Here is a 23,653-nt window from a genome sequence, read left to right on the forward strand (position 1 = left end):
ATGAAATTTTGTCCCTTGGACGTGCGACATAAATATCAGAAAATGACATCGAAGATGAAATCTATATTGTCAATTACCCCACCCTCTCTCTCCCTTTTCTCTCTTTGGTGTCCATAAATAAAGTTGTATTACTATTGCACAAGTAAAAACAGGGTATTAATTTCAGAGTTTTCAATATTTAAATCCACAATAACTTCCAACTTTGGTTGAATTTCACTTCTACTTCTATTTCAACATTCATGAGGATAATTCAAACTATTATGAAAAATTGAATTTAAATTTGGCTTGCGTCATGACTATGTAATGAGTGTTGTGCTTTATATATTTTTAAATGGTCATTCTGACATGGCGGTTCTTTGCAAAAATAAAACCCAAATTTTGCAAGCTAAATACAGCAAAATTTGCAAAGAATTTTCAAAAAAAATTCTTAAATTTGCGATTAATTTTTGCTAAAAACCCATAATTATTTCATGAAAGAGAAAAGTATTTGTTTGTTTTTAAGGGTTTCACGGCACTTGCAACAAATTTAAATCATATCAGGGCCAGTAAAAAGGAAGAAAATGAGATAGTAAAAAAGAAATTACTCTTGATCAATTATCTTTCATGTCTACACGAGCTATCAAATTAAAAGGAAAAAAAAATCGTCTTCTTTTTATTATTATTGTTTTGTTGTGTTTTTTTTTAATTTCTTTGTAAAGTAAAATCTCGAAAATTTGAAAAAATTGGGAAAAAATTGCAGATCTTGCAATGCAAAAAATTGCCATGCCAAGTCATTACATATATTTGGGATGATAGGGTAATAAGTAATAATTATTTTTATTACTATTCTTTTCTTTTAAAAATTTTTTTTCTGCCTTTAACTCTGACAACATTCTATAAAACAACAATTTCTAGTTCAAAATTCTAAATGATAAGAAAAATTACAAAATAAAAACCATTGTCTCATTTCAATAGGTATATTAAATCCTATATTAAAACCGATAATCAACAAATTATTTATTGTTTCATTTCTTTTGTCGCTTCCTCTCAGCACATGTAAGCAATGGAGAGAGATGATCAAATTTTAAAAATCAAGAGAGAAGAAAATGACAATAAAGACAAACAGCAGTTTTGCTTTAAACATCAAACAAACAATATCAGACTGCATTATCTCCCCTTTTAGTCAATTGCTTTGTTTCCTTCTTCTTAATGACGCTGCCAAGACCAGTGCTCTTCCCTTTCCTCCTGCAGAAGACTCTGGACAACCTTCTCCACATCTCCGTCAAACTCCTGCAACAGTTTCCTGTTCTGCTCACGATTGGCAAAACCCATCTCGATGAGAAGCTGCATTCCCTGTACCTCTCGCCTCAGGATTGGGTCTGTTATCTGGATGGGTGGGAGTGGAGGGAGTGGCACTGAAGAGACAGATGAGGATGATGATGATGATAAATTTGTTGTATTAGATGTTTCTTCATGACGTGTTGACTTTTCCACTTTCTTAGACTTGTCATGTTTGCCATCATCACTTTGTTGGTTCTGGGTTTCGGTGGCTGTAGATGTAGAAGTTACTTCTGGCTCTGGTTCAAGGCCTGGGGGTTGGTAGTAGCCTTTTGGAGGGGTCCATTCTGATTTTGGTCCAGTCCATTCTGATTTTGGTCCAGCCCATTCAGATTTTGGAGGGATCCACTGGACATTTGGTGGTTTCCAGTCTGATGCGGGAGGGGTCCATTCTGATTTTGGAGGGACAAAGGTATCTGCCGGAGGAGTCCATATGAGAGTTGGGGGTGTCCAAGTTGTCTTTTGTTCTTCTTGACCAGCCAGTGTTGGTTCTTGGGTGGTGCTGGTGACAGCGGTTGTGGTAGTGGTGGTGGTGGTGTCAGCATCAGTGGGTGATGCTTTAGAATTGATTGGAGTAGTCTTGGTGTAGACAACGCCTTCATATGTTTTCTTTTCAACCTGATGATAGATAAATGAAATAACATGTGTGCTAAAAGTGTGAAAATTTCAAAAATGAATAAGAAGGACGAGTTTGAATAGAGGAATCTAAGCATGAGAGGAACAATTTTACTTGGTTTGCAATCGTTTCAAGTCATAACAAAGCCTAATATTCCATTACTGTCAGAGGCGTAACAAAGTGCACAAGCTATAATGGGGGCAGCGTGACTCAGCAGTACGGTCTTTGTTTTGTACCCGAAAGGTACCGGGTTCAAATATCTGCTGTGTTGTGTGGCCTTCAGCAAGTCACCTCGCCCTAACTCAGTTTGCGGCACTGCACTGTGGATGATGCCTGGGTTATTCCAGTCTCCCCTTGGAATAGACCCTTAAGACAAATTTCCCCAATTTATTATCTTTTTTTTTTTTTTTTTTTGAGTTTTTAATTGTGGTTAACACATGTCCAAAATAAATAAGACGGAAACTCATTTTGGGAGAAAAAAAATCATTCTATTGCAATGTTAACCCAGTTGGGTCAAAAATGTTAATGATAGTCAAATTGAAAGAGCAATGGTATACTTCACCATTTTAATACCCTATCCCATTTCCTGTATTTGAAGAATAATTGCCAGTTGTTTTTTATAATCATCATTGAATAATCAATACCAGGAAAACTTACAATCAATGAGCCTTAAATTAATACAACCAAATTGAAACTTTCAATAAATTAGTTAAGTTAAGCCTTTAAAACTGGGGGTCGTTTGCACCCTGACCACATATCATATTTTACTATTTTCAATAAAATAACAGTACCAGTAACAGTGATGCAGTTTGGGCGTCAATAGACTTTATGTAGCACTGCTAGTACAGCTCTCTTTATGAAAACGATCAGCAAAGAAGAAAAGAAACCCGTCTGTCATTCATGTTCAAGATAATAACAGATCAAATACCATGAATAAAGGCAGGCTCCTTTTTCACGCCACGACCAAACAAAAGAAAAATCCGAGCACTCACTTTCGCCAACCACATAACCGAAAACCCCATTGACAGAAACGCCACAAACAATTCGAACTGCTTCAAAATCCCACAGACAAGAACACAAAACTACAGAAATTCTTTCTTCATTAGAACTATCTCGGAGTGGAATGGGCTGTATGAACTGGTCATCATGGCACCACACCTAAACGATTTCAAGGCCAGACTGACATGGGCCCGCGCCCAATGAGGACGCCGCTGAAATACAACCAGACCATTGGTTTCTTCAGCGCCAACCATACAGATACAGATACAGATCAGGTAATAATGATGGGAGAAGTTACAATTTGAAAAGAATTCAGACACAAATGCGTCAGCAAAAAGACAACAACAAAGGCTATTAGCAAACTCCTGCAATATTGTTACCTTATTTCGTCTTCTAAGCCATTACTTCAAATAATGTCACTTATGATAAGGCATGCATGGATTAATCTTTTTTCCCCTCTCCTCTGTTTCTTTATTATTTCTTGTTTTTGCATTATCTGAGTTTTTAAGAAAAGGAAACCGAGAACAAAATTGGACAAACCTGTTTGGCTTGCAGGGAGTAAAAAACATCTTTGGCTGTGTGGAAAGCTGCCTCAGCTGCCTTGGACACACCACTAGCCACGTGTTGAATCATCTGGCTTGCTTGAGCCGCTGCATCAGTTCCTCCTACTCCTCTTCCATTTCTATCAAAGACATAACAATATGCATAAGCTAGAATGGGGGGCAATAACAAAATAACAGCTAATGGATATGAGCCAAGGTCAAAAGGTGCCAATTTTTTTTCTCAAAATAAAAGTGACATAATAATCCATTCATGTTTCTATATGTGTAGCAAAAACCCTGTACTTCATGAATCAAAGGTCCTTTAGATAACTTTAAGGTCTAACGCAGCATAATATTGTCAACAATACCTATAGGTTACTGGTGTCACCTGTGACCGGTGACACCAACATGAGACAAAAAACTCAATAACCAATTGATTTTTGTTGAGTATCAAACTTTATTTAGTAAGTTATAGACAAAAAGACACAATCAACAACAATCATAGTACAATAATATTACCAACTATTGGAGAAAATGTTGCTTTTTGGTGTCATCGGTCACAAGCAACATAGAATGCAACTATATTATTTCATAAAAATGTTTGTACATTACCAACAACAACAATATTGCATATGCTTATTACCAGCAATGTTCAGAAACTTTTGGAATAAAATGTTGGGAAATAATGTGACCAAAGCATATCTTATTTAGCGACATTGTGTCACTTGTGACATTAGACCGATGACACCGTTACTTATGTCACAAGTAATACCAAATTGCAATTTCGACAATATATCATTAATTTCGGTCAAACCAGTGTAATAACCACAGTTAAATATGGAATTTAATAATATTTCATAAACCAAAGACTTCAAAAATAGAAATATACATGGAAAATAGAGCATCTGAATGTGACTTGTGACATACGACCGGTGACACCATTACTTATGTCACAAGCAACACCAAATCACACTTTCGTCCATAATATATCATTATTTTCAGTCAAAAAAGCACAATAACCTACTCTAAAATGATATTCAATAATATTTTAAGAAACTAAATACTTTCAAATTGGAAATATACTTAGAAATTAGTAATACCATTGTTGCTATTACTTTGGTCAAAATCGGCACTAGAACGCAATTTTGCCTCAATAAATCAAGAATAGCAACTGAACACATGTAATATAACCTGTTAAATGTAATTCAATGACATTTCAAGCTTTGAAGAACATGAAAACAGAAATACATTAGAAACTTCAAACGTAAGTGTCACCTGTGACATTTTAACCAATGACACCAATGGTCACAAAAAGTACCAGAAGTCACACAAACACTAGATAAATATCAGCCATGGTAATGAATTCATGTAACCAGACGATAACATCACCCTACTGCTCAAATCTGCTAGTTTGTAGTAATTTAGTGTGTTAATAGTAAAACAAATCAAATTTCTTGACAACCCTTCTTTTATCTGGATTCGTCAAAAGCTTGAGTTTTGTCTTTTTCTTGATTGATACAACCCTGAAACATAAAAAGTTAGAATTACAAGGAAATACTTGTGTCAAAATCACAGTCTTATGTGAGATGTCATAATATCATATTTGTAAATAGAATAACAGCTAAAAACATAATTTTTTGGTGGCACTTTGTAATATCCAATATCAAGTGTTGCTTGTGACAATGTAAAATAGCGATGACACCAAAGTTCAACTTACCTTTTTTGCCTGGAGCCTCGCTGGAAAGGCAAATGAAAGTGCTGCACTTCAAAGACTGGTAAGAAGGGTGGATCAAAATTGCAAATCGCCATTTAACGAAACAAACTTCCACGTGTTCACGCATGCCGTGTTGCTTGTGACAAATGACACCAAAACCAATAAACCTCAATATCGGCAAAACGGTATACATTTACTCCAAGATTTGAGTTCAGATAGTAAATCTATGCTTTTTTCTCATAATAAAACATGTTATAAACATTAAACATGAGCTTTAAAGTTTCGTGTCGAGTCTTAGTATTGTGCTGTGTTTGATGACACCAAAGGTCACAAGCAACACCAACTTTTTAAGAACTCTAAATGAAACTTAATCAGATATGTAATATACTGCAATTGCGTTTAAAAGTAAATTTTGACTTTATACTATTAGTCAAATTTCAATCACGTGAGCTAAAACATCACATTTAATTTCTAAATGATTTCTAAAAAGGTGATGCGTTGACCTCGTTTTAAGCACATGCCAAACAGCATTCAAATTTCACTTTCAAGTTGTTTATTTCATATTCTGTTGAACAGAATATGTTGAGCTATCTCATTTTATCTCTTCTTATTATTATCAATTGATTAAAAGCATTAACCCAATGAAAACAGCCCATAATTAAGTAAAAATTAAATTTTCTTAACACTGGTATCAGGCGGGCACCTTTTGACCTTGGCTCATATATGTAATGGCAAGCAATGATAAGGGATTCAAGAATAATTTTTCTTAAAACAATTTTGTCACATTACAGTGTAGGTTTTTAAAGTTCTTTCAACGCTTGAAGGTCATTGAAGGTTGAACAGTATTGAGCTGCATTTACAATCACCCATGAGAGTGTGTGTAATAAACGGGACCAGTTAAGAACACGAAAAACATCATCAATTTTGATTTTCTGAAAACAAGTAAAAACTTTGTCATTTTTTTTTCATATTACAGGAATACAATCATGATCTTAAATTTCTAAAAATTGTAACATTTAATTTTCTTAAAATTCTCATGTCAACTTTGTCTTGAAGCACAATGGAACAAGCAAGGTGGTGATTGGTGCTTTATAAATGTTATTAGTTATCTATTTATTTATTTATTTTTTATTATTCAAATTTTTTAATTATAAAAAATAAACTTACGTCTGACAATCAACATCTTTCTTTCCACTCTGGACATAGATGACATTGTCAACCTGCACACTAGGGGCAACCTTGCCTTGACCTGACAATGATGAGGATGAAGTCGGTGTCAATCCAGATTCCTGCTTCTCAGTTTTTTTTGTCACGCGTCCCTCTTTGCCATTCAGGGCCATCTGCATCAGGGTGGGTTTTGTACCAAGACTGGACATTCTGGATTTCCTCTTTGCCCCTTCACCACAGGCACTGCCACCACCACTGCCAGCTTTCAACTCCTTGGATTTCTTCTGCCTCAACTTTCTCTCTTTCTCTTTTTCCATCAGCCTTTGTTGTCTTTTCAACTTTTCCTCTTGCTCTTTTTTCTTCTGGAACTGTTCCAGTTTTTCATTTTCTCGCACTGCTTCTTTCTGTTTCTCTTCCAGAATCATCTGATATTTCTTTTCCATCTCTTTCTCCACTTTCATCTCTGCCTCGGCCTCTTTACGATTCTTGAGCTCGTTTTCCAAGTCTTGTGCTCTCTCCCTCAAATGCCTAATCATTTCCTGGAAGTGGTATTTCTCCTCAGCAGTCATCTTCAAAAAAATATCATCATCGTCAACTGTGTCTATTTGGAAAGCCTCCCTTACAACATTCTCTTGATTCTCCTCATTAACCTCAACATTTCCTCCAGACGCTTCTGCTCCCTCTTTGTGGTCCCCATCAACAGTATTTTCAATTTCAAGCTTCTGGTCCTCCACCACAATAACTGTTGATTCTTCCTTTGCAACATTGACAGCTTTAATTTCTTCCACCACTGGAATGTCTTCCGTGACACAATTCTGGTCTTGGATTTGATCAGCAATGCTATTGGTGTTGGAGGCAAGGCTGACAGCTTCTCCTTCTGCTCGAACATGATCCACAATTTCCATTGAGGGAACATCTGTTGTATGATGAAGAAGTTTTCTTTCAATTGCTTCTCCAACTTTGAAGACATTTGCAGGTTCTTGCTCCTCCTAGAGTTAAAAATGAAAGAAAAAGAAAAAAAATCATAAATTGTCATATTCAAAACAAAAGTAGATATAATATTGATAAATTTCCAGACCGATAAGGTACATATCAACACTTGAGACAAAAGCTAAAATTGAAAAAGAAAAGAAAAAAAGAGGGTAAAAACGACAATAACACCCCAGCAACCAAAGAGGACATAACTTTCCTTGAAGTAAAATATGAAAAATAAAAACAAACAAAAAGTGAAATAAACACAAACATTGAAAAGATGAAGAGGTTAAAAATGATTTGAATTATTTTGTTTTTAAATTTTTGAATTAAATTATTTTTTCAGGTTTTTCATGAACAATTTAAATGTTCAATCAAACTCAAAATGCTAGAACACATCTTTTTTTCTTTTTTGAAAAAGCAAAAGCAAAAGCAAAAGTGACCTCTCCACCCATGGGAGGTCAAGAGACCCCATCCAGTTTGTAAAATCATGATCCTAGACACTAAAGTATAATTTATCTTTGAAAATGTAAGAAAAAAAAACTGCTCTATTCTGAGGTGAAATGAGTAAAATAATAAATAAATATTTATAAGTCACAATAGCTATTAGTTGTTAAGTGTGGACAAAGGTTACTGTGTGTTAATCTCACCTCAGCCATATCAGATCTGGAAGGAGGGTCCAGAACACAAAAGTCATCACTGGTATCAGAATCAAAATGGTGGTCAGGCGTGGTCACTTTCCTTTGGTGCTCCTCCTCGTTTTCTTCACCATTATTGTTTCCGTCGTCTTCTCCGTCAACATCAAGCTCTTCAAAAGCCTCTCCTTCATCTTCTTCCTCTTCCTCATCAACGTCCACCAATTCAGCAGAAGAAGCCTGACTATAACTGTCTTCATCTTTGTCTGTTTCCACTTTAGGCTCATCGCCAACTGAGAAAATGATAGAAAAAATGTTTGTAAAAATTTTGACACATTCCACCCCACTTGTGAATTTTAATAGTTAATTAGATTCTATTATCCCTAACAGAGCCCCACATTCATTTTGACCCCTATAGCCTTTTATTGGAGTGAGTGAGAGAGAGAGAGGAACAAGAATATATGGTGGCCTGTGTAGCCAAACTTAGGTCTGAGTAGACACAGTTGTATTTGTTTTCAAGAATAAAGTTTCTGATTTTCATTTGGAGTTAGACGTCTGTGCACACTCCACGTATATGTTACTTGCTACTTAAAAAGCTTTATTCTTCTGATATTTGTTCTCCACTTAATGATATATTTTTCTTACTCAACAAATTTATCAAAATTTCAAAATATTTGAACAGCACATATACCATGCAATGAAATGTCATCTAAAGGTTGTGATTCCCTTTATTGAATAAATATCCACTGACAAATTATTAATTTAAGTCCTTCTAAACCCAACTCTCGACTAATCACTACCTATGAATTTAACAAATCTGAAAAGAGGAATTACCAGTGAGAACATGCCAGAATTAAAACGAACTTTATTATTAAATTAATTGATAACAATTCTAAAATTAACATCAAGGCAGGTATTAATTGCAATAAAAATATTAAACCCATAGAAGATTCTATGAAAAATAATCTTCAATATCACAACAAGGGGAAAAATAAAGTAAATGGACAACTCTTCAAATGTATCCTGCTTAGACCAAATCAATTATTTGTGCGGTGATGTGGTCTTGTGGTATGCCACTCGCTTTCAGATCGGAAGGTCCTGGGTTCAAGCCTCGCTCGGCACATAGTTGAGTCCTTGGAAAAGACTCTTTACTCACATTCTCTCATCGTACTCTGGTGTAAAATGAGTACCTGGCCGTTAACAACGTTGTCTCTGTCCGAAACAAAAATACAATATTGCCTTACAAGCGTCATGTCTCGTTCTACATGTTAAGTGTTGCTGTTGGCTAGGGACCCCTTGTAAAGCACTTTGAGCACTTTTAGTGGATATTGCGCTATATAAAAGCTCATGATTATTTATGAAGCTAAATAGAATGGCAACTATTCATTTTTCACACTGAAAACAACGATTTTTAAAAATTTCACATTACTCTGCAATATCCAACACTGACCATCCAAGACATCCTTATCTACAGATGTTTCCACTTTTCCAATCACACCCATAGATGAAGTCTCTTCCACTTTCGTTCTTGTTGATGGCATCAGAGGGGAATGGTCAACATCTAGGTCCACAACTGCTGCATTTGTTGAGGGCAGTGTCGAAATGGAGTGGACAGATTCAGCCAGTTCTGGCACAGAGGTCAGCTTGGGTATTTCTGATGATAGAGATTTATTATCATCAATCCCCAATTCATACATAAATAAAAATAGCTGATCAAGAATTCTTTACTCAAGTGAAAGGCCCTCCAATCAAAGATATTTAAGTATGAAAAAGGTGCTTCAATGCTATCTTTGAACAAAACCATAGCAAGGTTGATGAAACTCTTATTTCAAAACATATGTCATTTTTAGGAATGTCAACATCGTCCAAAGATTACACTAGCCAGAACAAACAATAATTTCTCATAATTTTTTTTTTCTGAATATAACCATAGACATTATCATAATAAAATAAGAAATTTAAAAAAAAAGCTTTTATCTAGCACTATATCCCCATGGTTTTTGTGATTTTTAAAGGGTCCCAAACTAGCAGAACACTTGAAATGAAACATGATGTCTGAAATACACTACAACTTCAGAGAATAATGAGAACATGTCAGGGGCATTCTCCAGTGACTCAACTTTGCACTACACACAGCAAATTCAGACATAGAACCTAAAAACAAGCAGAGCATCACACCACTAGACTACAAAGCCTAACATTTCCTGATAGAGCAGTCACAGGGACTCGATAGAGCAGTCACAGGGACTCGAAGCCATAGGTGCATTACTATTATTTCTGCTCTCTTGGTGAAGCAGGTCTGTAGTAATTTTCAGGTAAATAAATAGAAGAAATTTTGTTGTTTGAAAAAATTCAAACACGCCATATAAAGATTTATTATCAGCCTTATTATTAAAACATCTACTCACCAACAATGAGGTCATTGCCATGTTCCTCTCCATTGTTGTTGTTGGCTCTCTTTGCAGCTTCAGCCTCAATGCTCAACAATGCATAGAGCCTCTTCATTTCCGAATCGCTGAGTCTTTGATGGCTATTTCCCATACTCTCTGGGCTTAGAGCAGCCGTGGTTTGAGTGCAACCGCCTGTTCCTGTGCATTCTCCGTCCAATGAGTATAGATGTTTGTCTGTGTCAAAGGTCGAGTCCCATACCCAGTTATTGATGTCGGCCTTCTTGTGAGACTCAGAAGGGGTGCTTGGGGGTGAATGCTTTTCCCCAGGAGTTGTCACTTCACTTATGCTATTTTTTTTAAATAGGTGGAAAAAAAAAGGTATATGGTGAAAGTCTGTTTATGCAACCAAGAATTCAGTCTCACCATTATATATAGGGTTTGATGGTACTCATTTGTGATGAAATCAAATGACCATATTTAAAGTTGGAAAAAAAAAAATCAAAAACAAACGGAACAAAACTAACAAAAAAAAATAACCAAAAAAACCCACTGATAGTAGTAACGTAATGTCATTTATAATCTATCTGTAGCTTGTTTCCAAAGTTTAAAAACAACTTTAAAAAAAAAATAAATCCTTAACAAGGTTAACGCCTTGTATTTCCGACTCAGAATTTTTTTTTTCACATTTGAAAGGTAGGACTATAATGTGGAGTTCATGGTTTGAAACAATTTTTATTCAAACACAAGAGTAAAAATATTTGAAGTATCTGTATTTCCGACTTTAACAAGATAAAAGAGGAAAACCCTGAAAACGTTTAACAAAATATACTACAACACATTATTGATAAGATGCTTACAACAATTTCTGTTCATGTCAAACCAACTTCTATTCTCTACTTATGAAACTAACCTCAAGATGGGTACATCCTCTAGGCATTCAATTTTTGTTGCTCTGGTATGTTCCTCAGTAGAGTCCTCATTTTCCTTGTACACAATATCTCTGAGAAGAGGAATGTTTTCAACACCAACTTTGCCAGCCATGGGAGCGGGTCGACACAGCTTGAGAAACACATGGCTTGGGTCATGACCATTGTTGGAAGCTTCACATTTCTCACAGAAGTCGAAATCTGCACAATTCCTAAACAAATAAAGGAAAATGTAAAATAAATGGATGATTTGAATTTTGTACCTTTTCATGACATTTGACTGAAAGATCAAAGATATAAATTTCAATAAATCATTAAAACTAAAGGTTTTAATAGAAATAAGGGGCAATTGTTGTTTGTTTATTGTTTTAAAAAAAAAATACTATTGAGGAATTTTGTGTATCTTGTCTAAAAACTATCAACTTCCATGGCCTTGGGTAAACAGACCAACGTATAGGGACAATGTGAGTCATCAAGAAACACGAACTTATGACATTATATATTCAAACATCCAAACTTTAAAAATAACCTCCAAAACTCATAACACAGCTTTTGAATGGACAAAAATGTCTCATTTTTATAGGCCATATCATAACAAAGCATATTTTAAAAAGTTTTGGCCACAAAACATCTTCATAGGACTAAAGATTAAGATGATGATCATATTGTAAAACCATTTACCTGAGACAAGGAAGTAAATACCCTATTCTGACAACAACAAAAAAAACCCCAAAACAAACAAAAAATAAACAAAAGGATAAAAAGTCTCAAGTTCGAGGCTTTGTGACAAGCTGGGGGTCATATTATATCTATAACATTGAAGATTTCTGGCTAAAATTTTTAAATAATCAACAAGAAAACAGTAACAGTAACTCAGACTTGCTTGGGACAGAGGTCTTCAGTTTTTAAAAAAGACAGATAATGGAAAAAATAACTAATTGAAAGAAATTCAGTCCCGCATTTGAAACTGAAGATAAAGAGAAGTAACTTGAAGTAACCTTTTTTTTTTTTGTATTCATTATGTTTCTCTTTTCTCTCTAGCTTTGTTCCTTGAAAACTTGCTAATAATCTTCTAGTAAATATCAATGAAGATAGAACCATGGTAGGACTATGATGACCATGATAAAACCTTACCCGCACTTGTAGCGTATTCCACTGATGGTAAAATTGCAGCTATCACAATATATACCTTTGTGGACAACATCTGAAAACAAAAGATAAAGGGGGAGAATGAATCAATACTTTAATCAATAAAACAAAGCAAGACATTAGAGCCTGTAATGTGAGGTTAAACCTAAACAGTCATCATCTAAATATTTTTTAAAATCCAAATTAGGCTAATACACACAAGATTTGATCTCCAGTAAAAATTGAAAGAACTACTGAGCAATGCTCCTTAGAAACAACAAAATTTACAAGACAAAATGCATGTGTTATTGTGCCCGTTGTGACCAAGATCACTAGTAAGTAATACTTAAAACTCTGTCCCTCCTCAACACTGAAACACATACAGCGGCCAAATTTTGAAAGAGCTAACACAGGACACCCTGATACACAATATATTGTCATGACTCAAAAACAGCAGAATGTTTGGACTATTATATAATATAATATAGATTTAGAGCTTTTTTTATTCCTTGATTTAATTTGCTAGTAAAAAAAAAAAAAAAGCAAGAATAATCCTGGGACATGCAAGGGTCATTTAAATAAAAATGGTCCAATTAAAAAAAAATTTTTAATTCTCAAAATTACCAAATCGGGACAGTCCCAATTATATCAGTACAGTTGCCTGCTATGAACACAATAAAAGCTGTCAGAGCACAACAAAATGACTTCTATCAGACACTACTCCATCATCTTCTCAGGATCAACTGACAACAAACGTCAGCATAAAATCAAAAATACATTTAAAAAGAAAAGGATAAAAAAGACAACTGTTGATTAGATTAGATAGAGACACATGTTGAAAAAAAAAAAAAAAAAAAAGAATACCTTCGAAAATCTGATCTGGGTCAAGGGTTAGAGACACGGCTGACTCAAAACTGGTAGAACGCAACAAAGTCTTTTTGAGCAATTTTCCAGTCTGTTCCTTCACATCTTTGACAATACCAGAGTGAAGTTCAGAATGCATCTGTAAAACAATTATAAGGAAATAGGCATAACTAAAATAGTAAAAGGGCATTGAACACTACAATTTTTTTGTAATGGACACCGCTTTTCGGTATAAAAATATATTGCCATTGCGCATGCATTAGAAAAGTCTATTGTTGACTTGACGGTGTCACCACATATTCACTGCTTAAAGATTTAATGGGGCCATACAATTACCTAAAAGTGCCAACAGTGTTGTTTAAGTTCTAAAATAAAACTAAACTAAGATTCAATATCATTGACTACTTACCTTTGTCATCATCTTGACGAAATCAGTTGTGTGTAACAGCCCTGTATGCTTGCTCTTTTTCTTCTTAACAATCTTCTCTCCAGACTCGACGTCGGCTTCAATCTTTACATCGCCACTACTCCCCTTCTCTTTTGTAGCCTTATGATGACAACAAGCAGCCTTTGCATGCTTCTTCTCCACCTTTTTGGCTTCTTTGGATGATGACTCCTTCTTGTTCTTCTCTGCATCTTTAGCAGCAGCTTTCAAAGGGGATGCATCCTTACTTCTCTTGCTTTTTTTCGTGCCAGCTACTCCACCTGCATGCTGAGCAGTCACATAATCACCACTGCAACTACTTTGTCTGTTGACAGTCCTGTCTTTCACCTGACATCAACAAAGAGAAGAGGACAACGTAAAAACTATTAGAAAACTAGATGTACAAGAGGAAAACATCATCATAAACAATACTACACCTACTAGAATTAAAAATAGAAAAAGAAACTATATTTTTTAGAGAAAAAAATCCAATTTAAAGAATAATATTTCAATCAACCTAAAATATCTAAATTGCCACTTTAAACTGAATTGGAAAATACATTCAATGAGGTCACAAACTCCTTCCATACAAAAATATCAATTCAATACTTTCACCAATTTCTCTTGTATAACTTTGGTTAAATGACTGAAATTTTAAGAGAAAATATGAATTCGGTAAAGAAAATCTGAATATACAATCAAATCTATGCGAGGCACTGATATAATAAAAATTGATTAAACTGAAATCCGAAGAGCTAAATCTATTTCGGTTTAGGCAAAGTTTATTTGCTTTTGACTTAGAGACATTATTAAAAATAATTTTAAAATTTTAGATATTTATTTTCAAATCAGAGAATAGTCCTAATTTTGTCTTTTATTGCTGAATAAGAATCAGATCCTTATTCTTAATCTTATTCAACTTTGCGAGTAATAGTGGTACAGTTCAGCTGTACTAAATCTTGCAAATCACTTTCAATTTGGAAATTGAAAAAAAGGAAAAACTGGCCGTTAAAACAAAGAGCAGAAAGTGTTTTTCAAATTATGCTTGAGGATTAAACTTTTGGATTCTCTTGAGCTTGTCAACAACAAAAAATAACAAAAAGAAAAAGAAATTATTCTTTTTCTGTTTATCAACCTATTGTCATCATTTTAACTTGGATTCAATATTGTGAGTAATCCTATAAGAATCGCGTCAATGGATTGAAATAAAACTGAATAGGATTTGTTTTATTAAAAACAATTAAAATCTAATTTTTAATAACCTTACCCAATGTAATAGCGATAATGCATTGCTTAATAAAAACCAACATGGAAATTACTTTTTTTTCTTTACAGAACTTGAGTTGAAACAAATACAACTGTTTAAAAATGTATTTTTTCTAATTCCAATAATTTCCATTTGGTTCCAAATAAGATTTCAGCCATATCATCAATAATTCTTTTTTTTTAAATATACCTTGTCTCCAACAGCAGCTCCATCTTGACAAGACCCAGTGCCGATAACCTCTCCAGTCTCTGCAGATGCTGATGTGCATGCTGTGCTGTTGACATAAATAGAATATAGGCTTGAGAATTAATAACTCCATTGTCATTGTTTTATCTTGAATCAAATCATCATGTTTAATAGAAAACGAATGTGAGTTACCGTAGAACTTAAATGGAAAAGACACTTTCCATTAAAATATAACCATTAGAAGCCAAGATTTCAACATTGAACTAGTATAATTCAATGAGATTAAAGCATGTTTATTGTTTCAATTTAAGAGTTTCATAAGGTATCCAATAAATGAGATTTAATCTTATTATTACACCACTTCTCATATAAAATCATTCATATTATAAGAAAGTTAAAATTAAGTTTAAAAAATAAGAAAAAAGAAGGCGTGCTTACATCACAAAGGAAATAATAGACCAAAAAAAAAAAAAGATAGGGGTCTAATAATTCAAAATATACAACTGTGGAAAGTTTCATTTCTTATATGCAATATGACTGAAGTTTCTTAAAGTCCTTTCTATGATGAAAATGAATAGCCTTTAACCATAATTTTCCATTATTATGTACTTAGTTATTGTTGCAGACCTGACCTTTTCTTTTTTAACAAGATGGCAGTAACACAACAATAACAACAAAAAATAATCTTCCCAGGAGAAAAAAAAAGGACAACCCTGATATAAATAAGAATAAGAGTCCTAAATCTAAACTGTACTCACCCTCCACTGGCAGTGGCATCTTCCTCCTTTTGGGCAGCCCCATGATGGTCTCCTTCTGGTATCTCAATGGCGACAGCATTGGCCCCTGACTGAGCTCCATTCATCATCTGAAGGGTGTACAACAGAGGAATAGGTGCAGCCTGCACAGAAGACGATGGTCTGGTATTCACTACAGAACGATTTGCAGAAACGATGGGGACCTCGTCAACCATCACCACTCTGTCACTTTCCTTGGGAGGTGAGGAATCTCTTGGCTTCTCAGGCTCGAGTATGTTGCCTGCTTGCAAATTCAGCTGAATCTCCTCTAAATCTCTTGATGGCTGGTCATGACAGACAACTTCGAAAGGGTCCTGAACAGCCAAAGAGGTGGGGGAGGGTGGTTTTACAGGAACTTGTGTTGTAGATGCATCTGTTGCTGCCAAAGGTTCTATCAACAACTCATGTTTGTTTTTATTGTGTTCCCCTTGTGAAATGTTTGCTCTTGTATCTTCACTTCCTTCATTTTTCGGCTTGTCATTTGACTGCTCACCTGTGACTATCTTCTTCATAAACTGAATCTTATCTTCTGATGAGTAACCAGATGCCTGGTGAAACATCTCTCTGAAGGAAAGACATGTGTTAAGCCCCTTCAACTTCTCATCCTCACCTTCTTTGTGATTAGACAGTCTTGCCTTCAGTCTTTTTATTTTCTCTTCTGTTGATAAATCAGGCCTGTTTTGAATGCAAGCTGTTCTTCCATTTGCTTCTAACAGAAGAACATTTTCATTGTTCTTGGTGCAATTTTCAACAGTGGCTGTGGCTCCATCACCACTTGACTGATTAGGGTGAGGATAAACAAGGGGATAAACACAGCGCCATGTTGGCGATGGAAGGATATTGGAGCTGGGAGGCTGGGGGTACACAAGACGCTGTTCTTGTCTGCCGCTGTCGTTAAAGTATGTTGTCTGTAATGGTGTTACATGAGGGCCCTCAGATTCAACATGAACTGGTGCTGGTGTTGTGGACAATGTGCTTTCAATATATACATCTTTTAGTTCATCTCTGCGTTTCACTTGAAGCTGTAGGATCTCATCTGTTGTCTGTGCAATCTGTGGAAATGTAGAATTTATTAATGTTTTGTTTTGTTTAAGCAAAAACAGACTAGACTTTGCAGATACCTAAATCTGCCCCACCAAAATCAAATGATTGAGTCGAATAGCCAAGATTACTCTTTAGGAAGCTGGATTAAATTATGGAACAAAATTTGAGACCTTCAAAAGGAAAGTGCAAAATGCCCATCAAAGCTAATAATCAGTATGTCTAAAGTAATTGGTTTAGATGAAGTAAAAAATATACATTGAGGGGAAAAAAAAAGCAAAAAACAAAAAGGGACTAATATATCAAAAAGAAGTGTTGTATGAATGTCTTGAAAGACAACTTGAAAGGAATTAATGTTCCACAATGTAATTTGATTCATCAGTGCAAACATTGCCCCAAAAACACACCCCTGACACAAACATCTGTTGTAATGTGACTGTGTACTCCATATATATTGTGTATTGTAACGTGCAAGATATTGTTTAAAAAAAATTTTTTTTTTTGGTTTTTTTAAATTTAAATTGAGCTTTTATTCTAAGTAGTTTGAAAACAGAAAAAAAATTGTCCAAAGAAAACATTTAAAAAATTTATAATTAGTAGTACAAAATCAGTCTTCCTCCCAAAGAGGTGCTGCATTGGGTTACACATCATTCCAACGATTATATGTATGTGTGTGTATATATATATATATATATATATATATATATATATATATATATATATATATATATATATATATATATATATATATCAGTGTTGATAATTAATTTGAAATTTAAAAAAAAAAAAGAAGAAAATTCTTTCAATCATCGTTGCACCATGATTTTGACAAATAATTATCACTCTGAATTAACAGTGAGCAAAACTTTTCTTTCCAAATGTGACACACAGAATACATATTGTTGTACCCACCATACATCTAATGTTTCACCAGAATATTGTTTTGGTGAAATATTTAAAGCCTTGATTTCCACTAATAAGCTGCTCTTGCAATATAATATCATGTAATCTGACTACAATAATAAAACTTACTCTTATGGCTTCTCTCAACTCTGAATCACAGCTAACTTCAATCTGAGGACAAAGGAAAACAGATATAGATGCATATTACAAAAACAACAAAAAGAACAGATAAAGAAAAATCCCCATGGTGGTAACTTACAAAAAAATTGGAAAGAGACTTCCTAAAAAAAATCAACTCTATTTAAATGACATCCCATCTTACTAAAGTGCACTTCTATACCGTTTTATGACATTGTTATGCCTTCTGCAGCATTTTGAAAAGTTGATGAAGAATATGTGCTTTGCAAGTTGTAACTTTATTTCTCTTTCATTTCTTGGGTAAGGGAAAGGAGTGAATGGAGAGGAATCGGAAGAGCTTAATAAGAAAGAATGTGATGCTCAGTGTTGGCATTTGTAATCGAAGTTGAAGGGAGATTTTTTTAAATCCTTTTATCCAGCCAATGGGGAATTGTTGGCATAATCTGGCATTGTTTATGTTATTATTTTGCATTAGAACTTTGAAAGGACAAAACAATTATAAGTGACAGTTAACAGCTTACAATCACATAATGCTATGTGTACATAGAGTTCATGATTTATTTTGGTCAACAGGATACATATAGCAAAGAATCAAAAACTTTCAACCATTACTGACAACCATTCAATAACCATTCACTTTATTTCTTAATGCACACTAACAACCAAAAAAAAAAGCCAAAACAAAACGACAATATAATTAAAAATGTCATCTTTTACTTTTATCAATACAGCAAGCGAGTATCAAACAATCATTGGTGATAATAAATGAATTTGAAGCAGCTTGTGGCAACTGAATTTAACATATCACATATTTGAAGAATGCATGGTTTAAAAACTCAAAAAAATGGAGATATGTTATGGTGTAAATATTTGATGACAAATGAGAGACACCCTTCAATGATATTGCATAATTTAGGATTAATGAATCTGTCAAGACAGTTAAACTTTGACAATTAAATGACTTAATAAAAGGATAACATATTTCATACATAAAATAATTCTTTAAGCAACAATATATTAAATCAACAATATGTAACTTTAATATTGGAATTTTGCCTTACTACATCAGTGATTTTTACAAAAAGCAACTGATCATTTCTCAACTATCTGTAAGATGAAAATTTAAGTCATTTTATCCAACATACCCAATCTGACTCATCATCCAAGTAACACACCCTAATAGCTGGAGGGGGGTCTCTGTACATGCTTTGAAGCTGTGAATTGGAAGGGAGGGTGGGGGGTTAATGAGAGATCAATGCTGATGACAAAGAGGCATAATAATATCAGGAATATTCTTTAACTTTAACATTAACTAAAGACATTCCCTATAAAAAGAAACAAATCGCTTTTCTCAGTCCACGCCTGCGTACTGTCCGCTTAAATTCACAGATAAATTTTGAAAAAGAATTGTTAATTTTATAAGTAAATCCATTCAAAATTGAATAAAAACTTGTGATATTTCACAAATACAAATTTTACGAACTTGACCCCTGGGTTAAGTTGTCTTTGATTGCGCATCCCTCAATTTCTCCGCATTTTAATATTATATTATCATTATTATTATCTTAATTTTTACTTATAATATAAAGTCTATATTAAAGTAAGATACTACTACTACTACTAGAGTAGAGGTCTACAATTAATACAAATACTAGAACTAACTAATACTAATACAATTTAAAGGCCGCCAAAGGAAAGGGAGAGAAAGAAATATTTATCTTTTACTCTTACTCAAAAGACTCTTAGTCTTACTCTTATCTACTGCTGGCTGCAAAAATTTAATATTTGTATCTCTCTTATAATTCTTCGCTCTTTGAATAAAATTTCAACAGTTTTGTTTTCCTGTCCCTTATTAGCAGTTGTGTGGCATTAGTCTTTGACTGTCTCCAGTGAGAGGGACTTCAAGACGGGGGGCGGGGTGGGGGGGCTACCAATGTTACTGTTACTATTTTTAGCAGATTACAGCTGATCAAATTCCTGTTGCTTGACCCGTCCTCAAGGAATTTCTTATTCCCTTTATAATATATCTATACCTTAAATTTATTGTCTGAAAACCAAAACAAACAAAATCACTGGGAAGAACAATTTATCAAATATTCAATTATCTCAATCTATTTTTTTATATACTAAAAATTAATGAGTCTGCAAGCTACTTACAAGGGCCTCGAAATGACGCCATGTTGCCAGTTCATCAGCAGGTAAACAAATCGGGTCTGGTTGATCAATTTCGTGAATGTCTGATAAACGAACAGTAACAACAATATTTCGGTTGTTCATATTTGACAGTCTTTGTGAAATCAGTAGATTAATCTTACACAATTAAAGTCCACATAAAATTACATGAATTTCAAGAATAATTGTTCAGGAGCAAGTGTCTCACTGTCTGCAATCGCGTAGTGTTTTTCTCTCCCTCTGAAATCCAAAACAAACCCTTTTGCGATGTGCTTTGTATTTGTAACCCTCCGCAGAACAAGTAGTTTTACATAAATAATTGATTAAAGTTGATAAAACGTAAACGTCTTGTTTTAGCCACAATTTAATCGATAGAATCGATTTCATATAAGTTTATTTCATAACATGAATTTTCTTATTTGATCCTAACATTGACTGTTTGTAGAAAGTAGGCACAAGAGGAAAGGCCTTTGCATTATTTTTAGAACGTGACGTTATTTTGTTTACCATGTGACCATGTGATAGTGACAGCACAACGCGCAAGATTACACGCTCATAAAAATAAAAATAAAAATGACGATCATGGCCATTGTGGAAATTTTTTAAAAACTAAAGCTTTGTATTAAAATCTATTCAAAATCCAACTGTGTTGAGATTTAACAACAATCGCGGATTGCTTATCGTACTTTTTAAAAATTAAAACATTCTCAATTTCCAGTATATTTTTTTTCTGCACACATTACTTTGTACAAGTTACGCGTCATGAAACACACCGATCAGAGACAGTCCTGTCTATGAAAATAGTAACTGACTATGTATTGCTAATAAAGTACATGGATTTCATAATGCTTTGGAATGTTATAGTCAGCCTTTTTGCGTGGTCTCTGTTGGAAACTACGACAGAAGATATCAAGTAAATATGAATCTTTTGTCAAATATTTTTTAAAGGGGGGTCGCATATTATTTGATTGTATTGTCATTCGTCAAAAAAAAACAAAAACAAAAAAAAAAACAAAAAACAAAAAAAAAAAAAAAACAGAAAAACAAAAACAAAACAAAACAAAAAAATGAAAGCGAGAAAAGAACATTATGGCTATGAACATAAAACAAAAAAAAAATAAAAAAAAAAAAAAAAAATATATATATATATATATATATATATATATATATATATATATATATAGGTATATATATATATATATATATATATATATATATAATATATATATATATATATACATTATAATATATATATATATATATATATATATATATATATATATGTATGTATTTATATACATATACATATATATATGTATATATATATATATATATATATATATATATATATAATATATCCTCCTGTGTAAAGCGACCAATATTCTGCGTAGAGGGGTTAAGACAGTCAATGTGTAGCTGATCTCCAAAAACATTGAAAATTATAATCTTTACATTAAACTGTAGAAGATCTATCTATACTGAAAGTTACTGATGCTATTCTTCGCCTAATTAATTGAAGCTTACAATTCAACACTTATCGTTATTTTTTTACTTTGTTTTACGACACCATATAAATTTTGTTCAATTTTTCCTGTTCCATAACATGACGCACATACATAAATACATACACGGAGATTGGCGGTAGAGTACAGACATCAATCAATATACATATTGAATATAAGTGAAATAATAGCATAGATCATAAACACATGTTAACTATAGTATAATATACATATAGATATTTAGTTTTGTACAAGTATTTCAACTTACGAACATCCCTAGAATACGCACAAATAAAATATACACACATTATAATAATATGGAAGGTTAAGCATTGAATTCACAGTAATATCTCGTTCCACTTTGAACGTTAACCAATAATTTTATTTTACCTTTAACCTAGAGAAATTAAACCTTTACAAGTTTGAAATTGGAGGGGTGGTTCCAGCGGCGTAGCCTGGTCATTTAGGAGCATGGGGCTGGATTTGAGATTGGTTGTCGCACACACACACACACACACACACACATATATATATATATATATATATATATATATATATATATATATATATATAGAGAGAGAGAGAGAGAGAGAGAGAGAGAGAGAGAGAGAGAATATGATGCACTCAATTATTTTACCAAAATTTGTATGTTCTTTGTAACTTGTTCATCATGCCTGGCTAAGGATAAGCGATAGCCACTGTCAATCTGTGCACCTATGTGAAGAGTACCAACGGTTTTCAATCTAGTGGTGATGTTTAAATGTAAGTTCTGATGGTTCAATGCTCTCTGTGTTAAATTTTTTCAAACAGGTAAATCCACTTCTTGTCCAAGACAATTCTGTATTGCTGTTATCGCCAAACAAAATACAATTAAAAGAAAATAAACTCTTATTTTCTATTCTCACCGATAGCCAAGGAAAACGACTATACCAATCTTTATCAAATTAAACGACCGATTCTGTTTCCCGTCTTTAATAGTGAGTACAAAATCGTTTGGTTGATGGGGACCGAGACTTTTAATCAAAAGTTTATTTTCCCTATTCAAAGAACTGGTATTGATAGCCAACAAGTAATCAACGTGATTCATCACACTTAATAGCAATTAATTAAAATTTTAAAAACAAACACTGCACACATCCGATTAACACACTCAAGTTAAAAGGGACAATGGGGAATTCAATATCACCAGGAATGAATATCACATGCCTGACACGCCTCAAAGAGGGATGGGTAACAGGTACAACACGATTGTCATTAACGGAACAATTAGGTCATTGTGTGTGGCTGCGAGTAAGACAGCCACAATGACTCAGTCCAACGTCAAGATGCCTCTTGATGCCCACAGTCATAGCACAGTCAATGCATCGCCTGGTTGTACTGTGGGAATATGGCTGAAAGCTTTCTCAACCTTTAAAGCCACACGCTGTACTGATTGGTCAGTGGCACGAGTACAACTCGAGCTGTAGTAAATTCAAAGTGGTGTGATTGGTTCCAAGTTTTGAGGCTCTGTAAGGGTTTTTTAACACCAGGTCAACAATGAATTTCATTGTTTGTGAAACAGAAAATTAAAAGTGTTACTTTTTATTGTTAAATTCTTACATACTTTCAAGACAATGACGACCTGTGGCTTAGCCTTAATAGCCTTTAAGGCCCTACGCCACTGGGTGGTTCTCTTTTCTTGGAATTCTTAGCGTGTGTGTAATTCAATTCAGAGATGAATTTAGTTTTGTAAAGTAAGGGCACACCAAGGAATTATGGGTATAGCCAATCAGAAAGAATGTTCCTATTTAGATAGCCAATGATATTCAGATGCTTTGATTAACAACTGGGTAAGAAAGAATTAACGGAGAAGACTAGAATATTGATTGCAATTTCAGCCACTCTCGAACGAGACGAGAACCTAGGGCATATACACGTTGGAGTCTTGTTTGGAAAGGGTAATTAGCAGGAGATATG

General features: G+C 33.9%; 1 protein-coding gene across 2 annotated transcripts; it reads right to left on the reverse strand.

Moving 5' to 3' along the window:
• Positions 1–649: 649 nt before the first annotated feature.
• Positions 650–20,996, reverse strand: LOC144958849 (uncharacterized). 2 transcript variants are annotated; one of them, XM_078891093.1, is made up of 15 exons: positions 20,181–20,996; positions 19,169–19,237; positions 18,015–18,056; positions 15,906–16,993; positions 15,151–15,235; positions 13,680–14,042; positions 13,271–13,409; positions 12,413–12,482; positions 11,263–11,490; positions 10,371–10,699; positions 9,392–9,616; positions 7,978–8,255; positions 6,356–7,344; positions 3,473–3,614; positions 650–1,935 (listed from the first exon to the last, which is right to left on the reverse strand). In XM_078891093.1, exons 1-15 carry the CDS (start codon positions 20,298–20,300, stop codon positions 1,186–1,188), a joined length of 4,917 nt encoding a protein of 1,638 aa, XP_078747219.1. In that variant the 5' UTR covers positions 20,301–20,996; the 3' UTR covers positions 650–1,185. The 2 variants fall into 2 exon arrangements, with proteins under 2 accessions (XP_078747219.1, XP_078747220.1); XM_078891094.1 differs by having other exon boundaries at positions 9,413–9,616; positions 20,181–20,979.
• Between the last annotated feature and the right edge of the window lie 2,657 nt (positions 20,997–23,653).

The sequence above is a fragment of the Berghia stephanieae genome, chromosome 13, assembly GCF_034508935.2.
Source record: "Berghia stephanieae isolate SIO BIC M18660-M18661 chromosome 13, UCSD_Bste_1.3, whole genome shotgun sequence".
NCBI classification, from domain to species: Eukaryota; Metazoa; Mollusca; class Gastropoda; order Nudibranchia; family Aeolidiidae; genus Berghia; species Berghia stephanieae.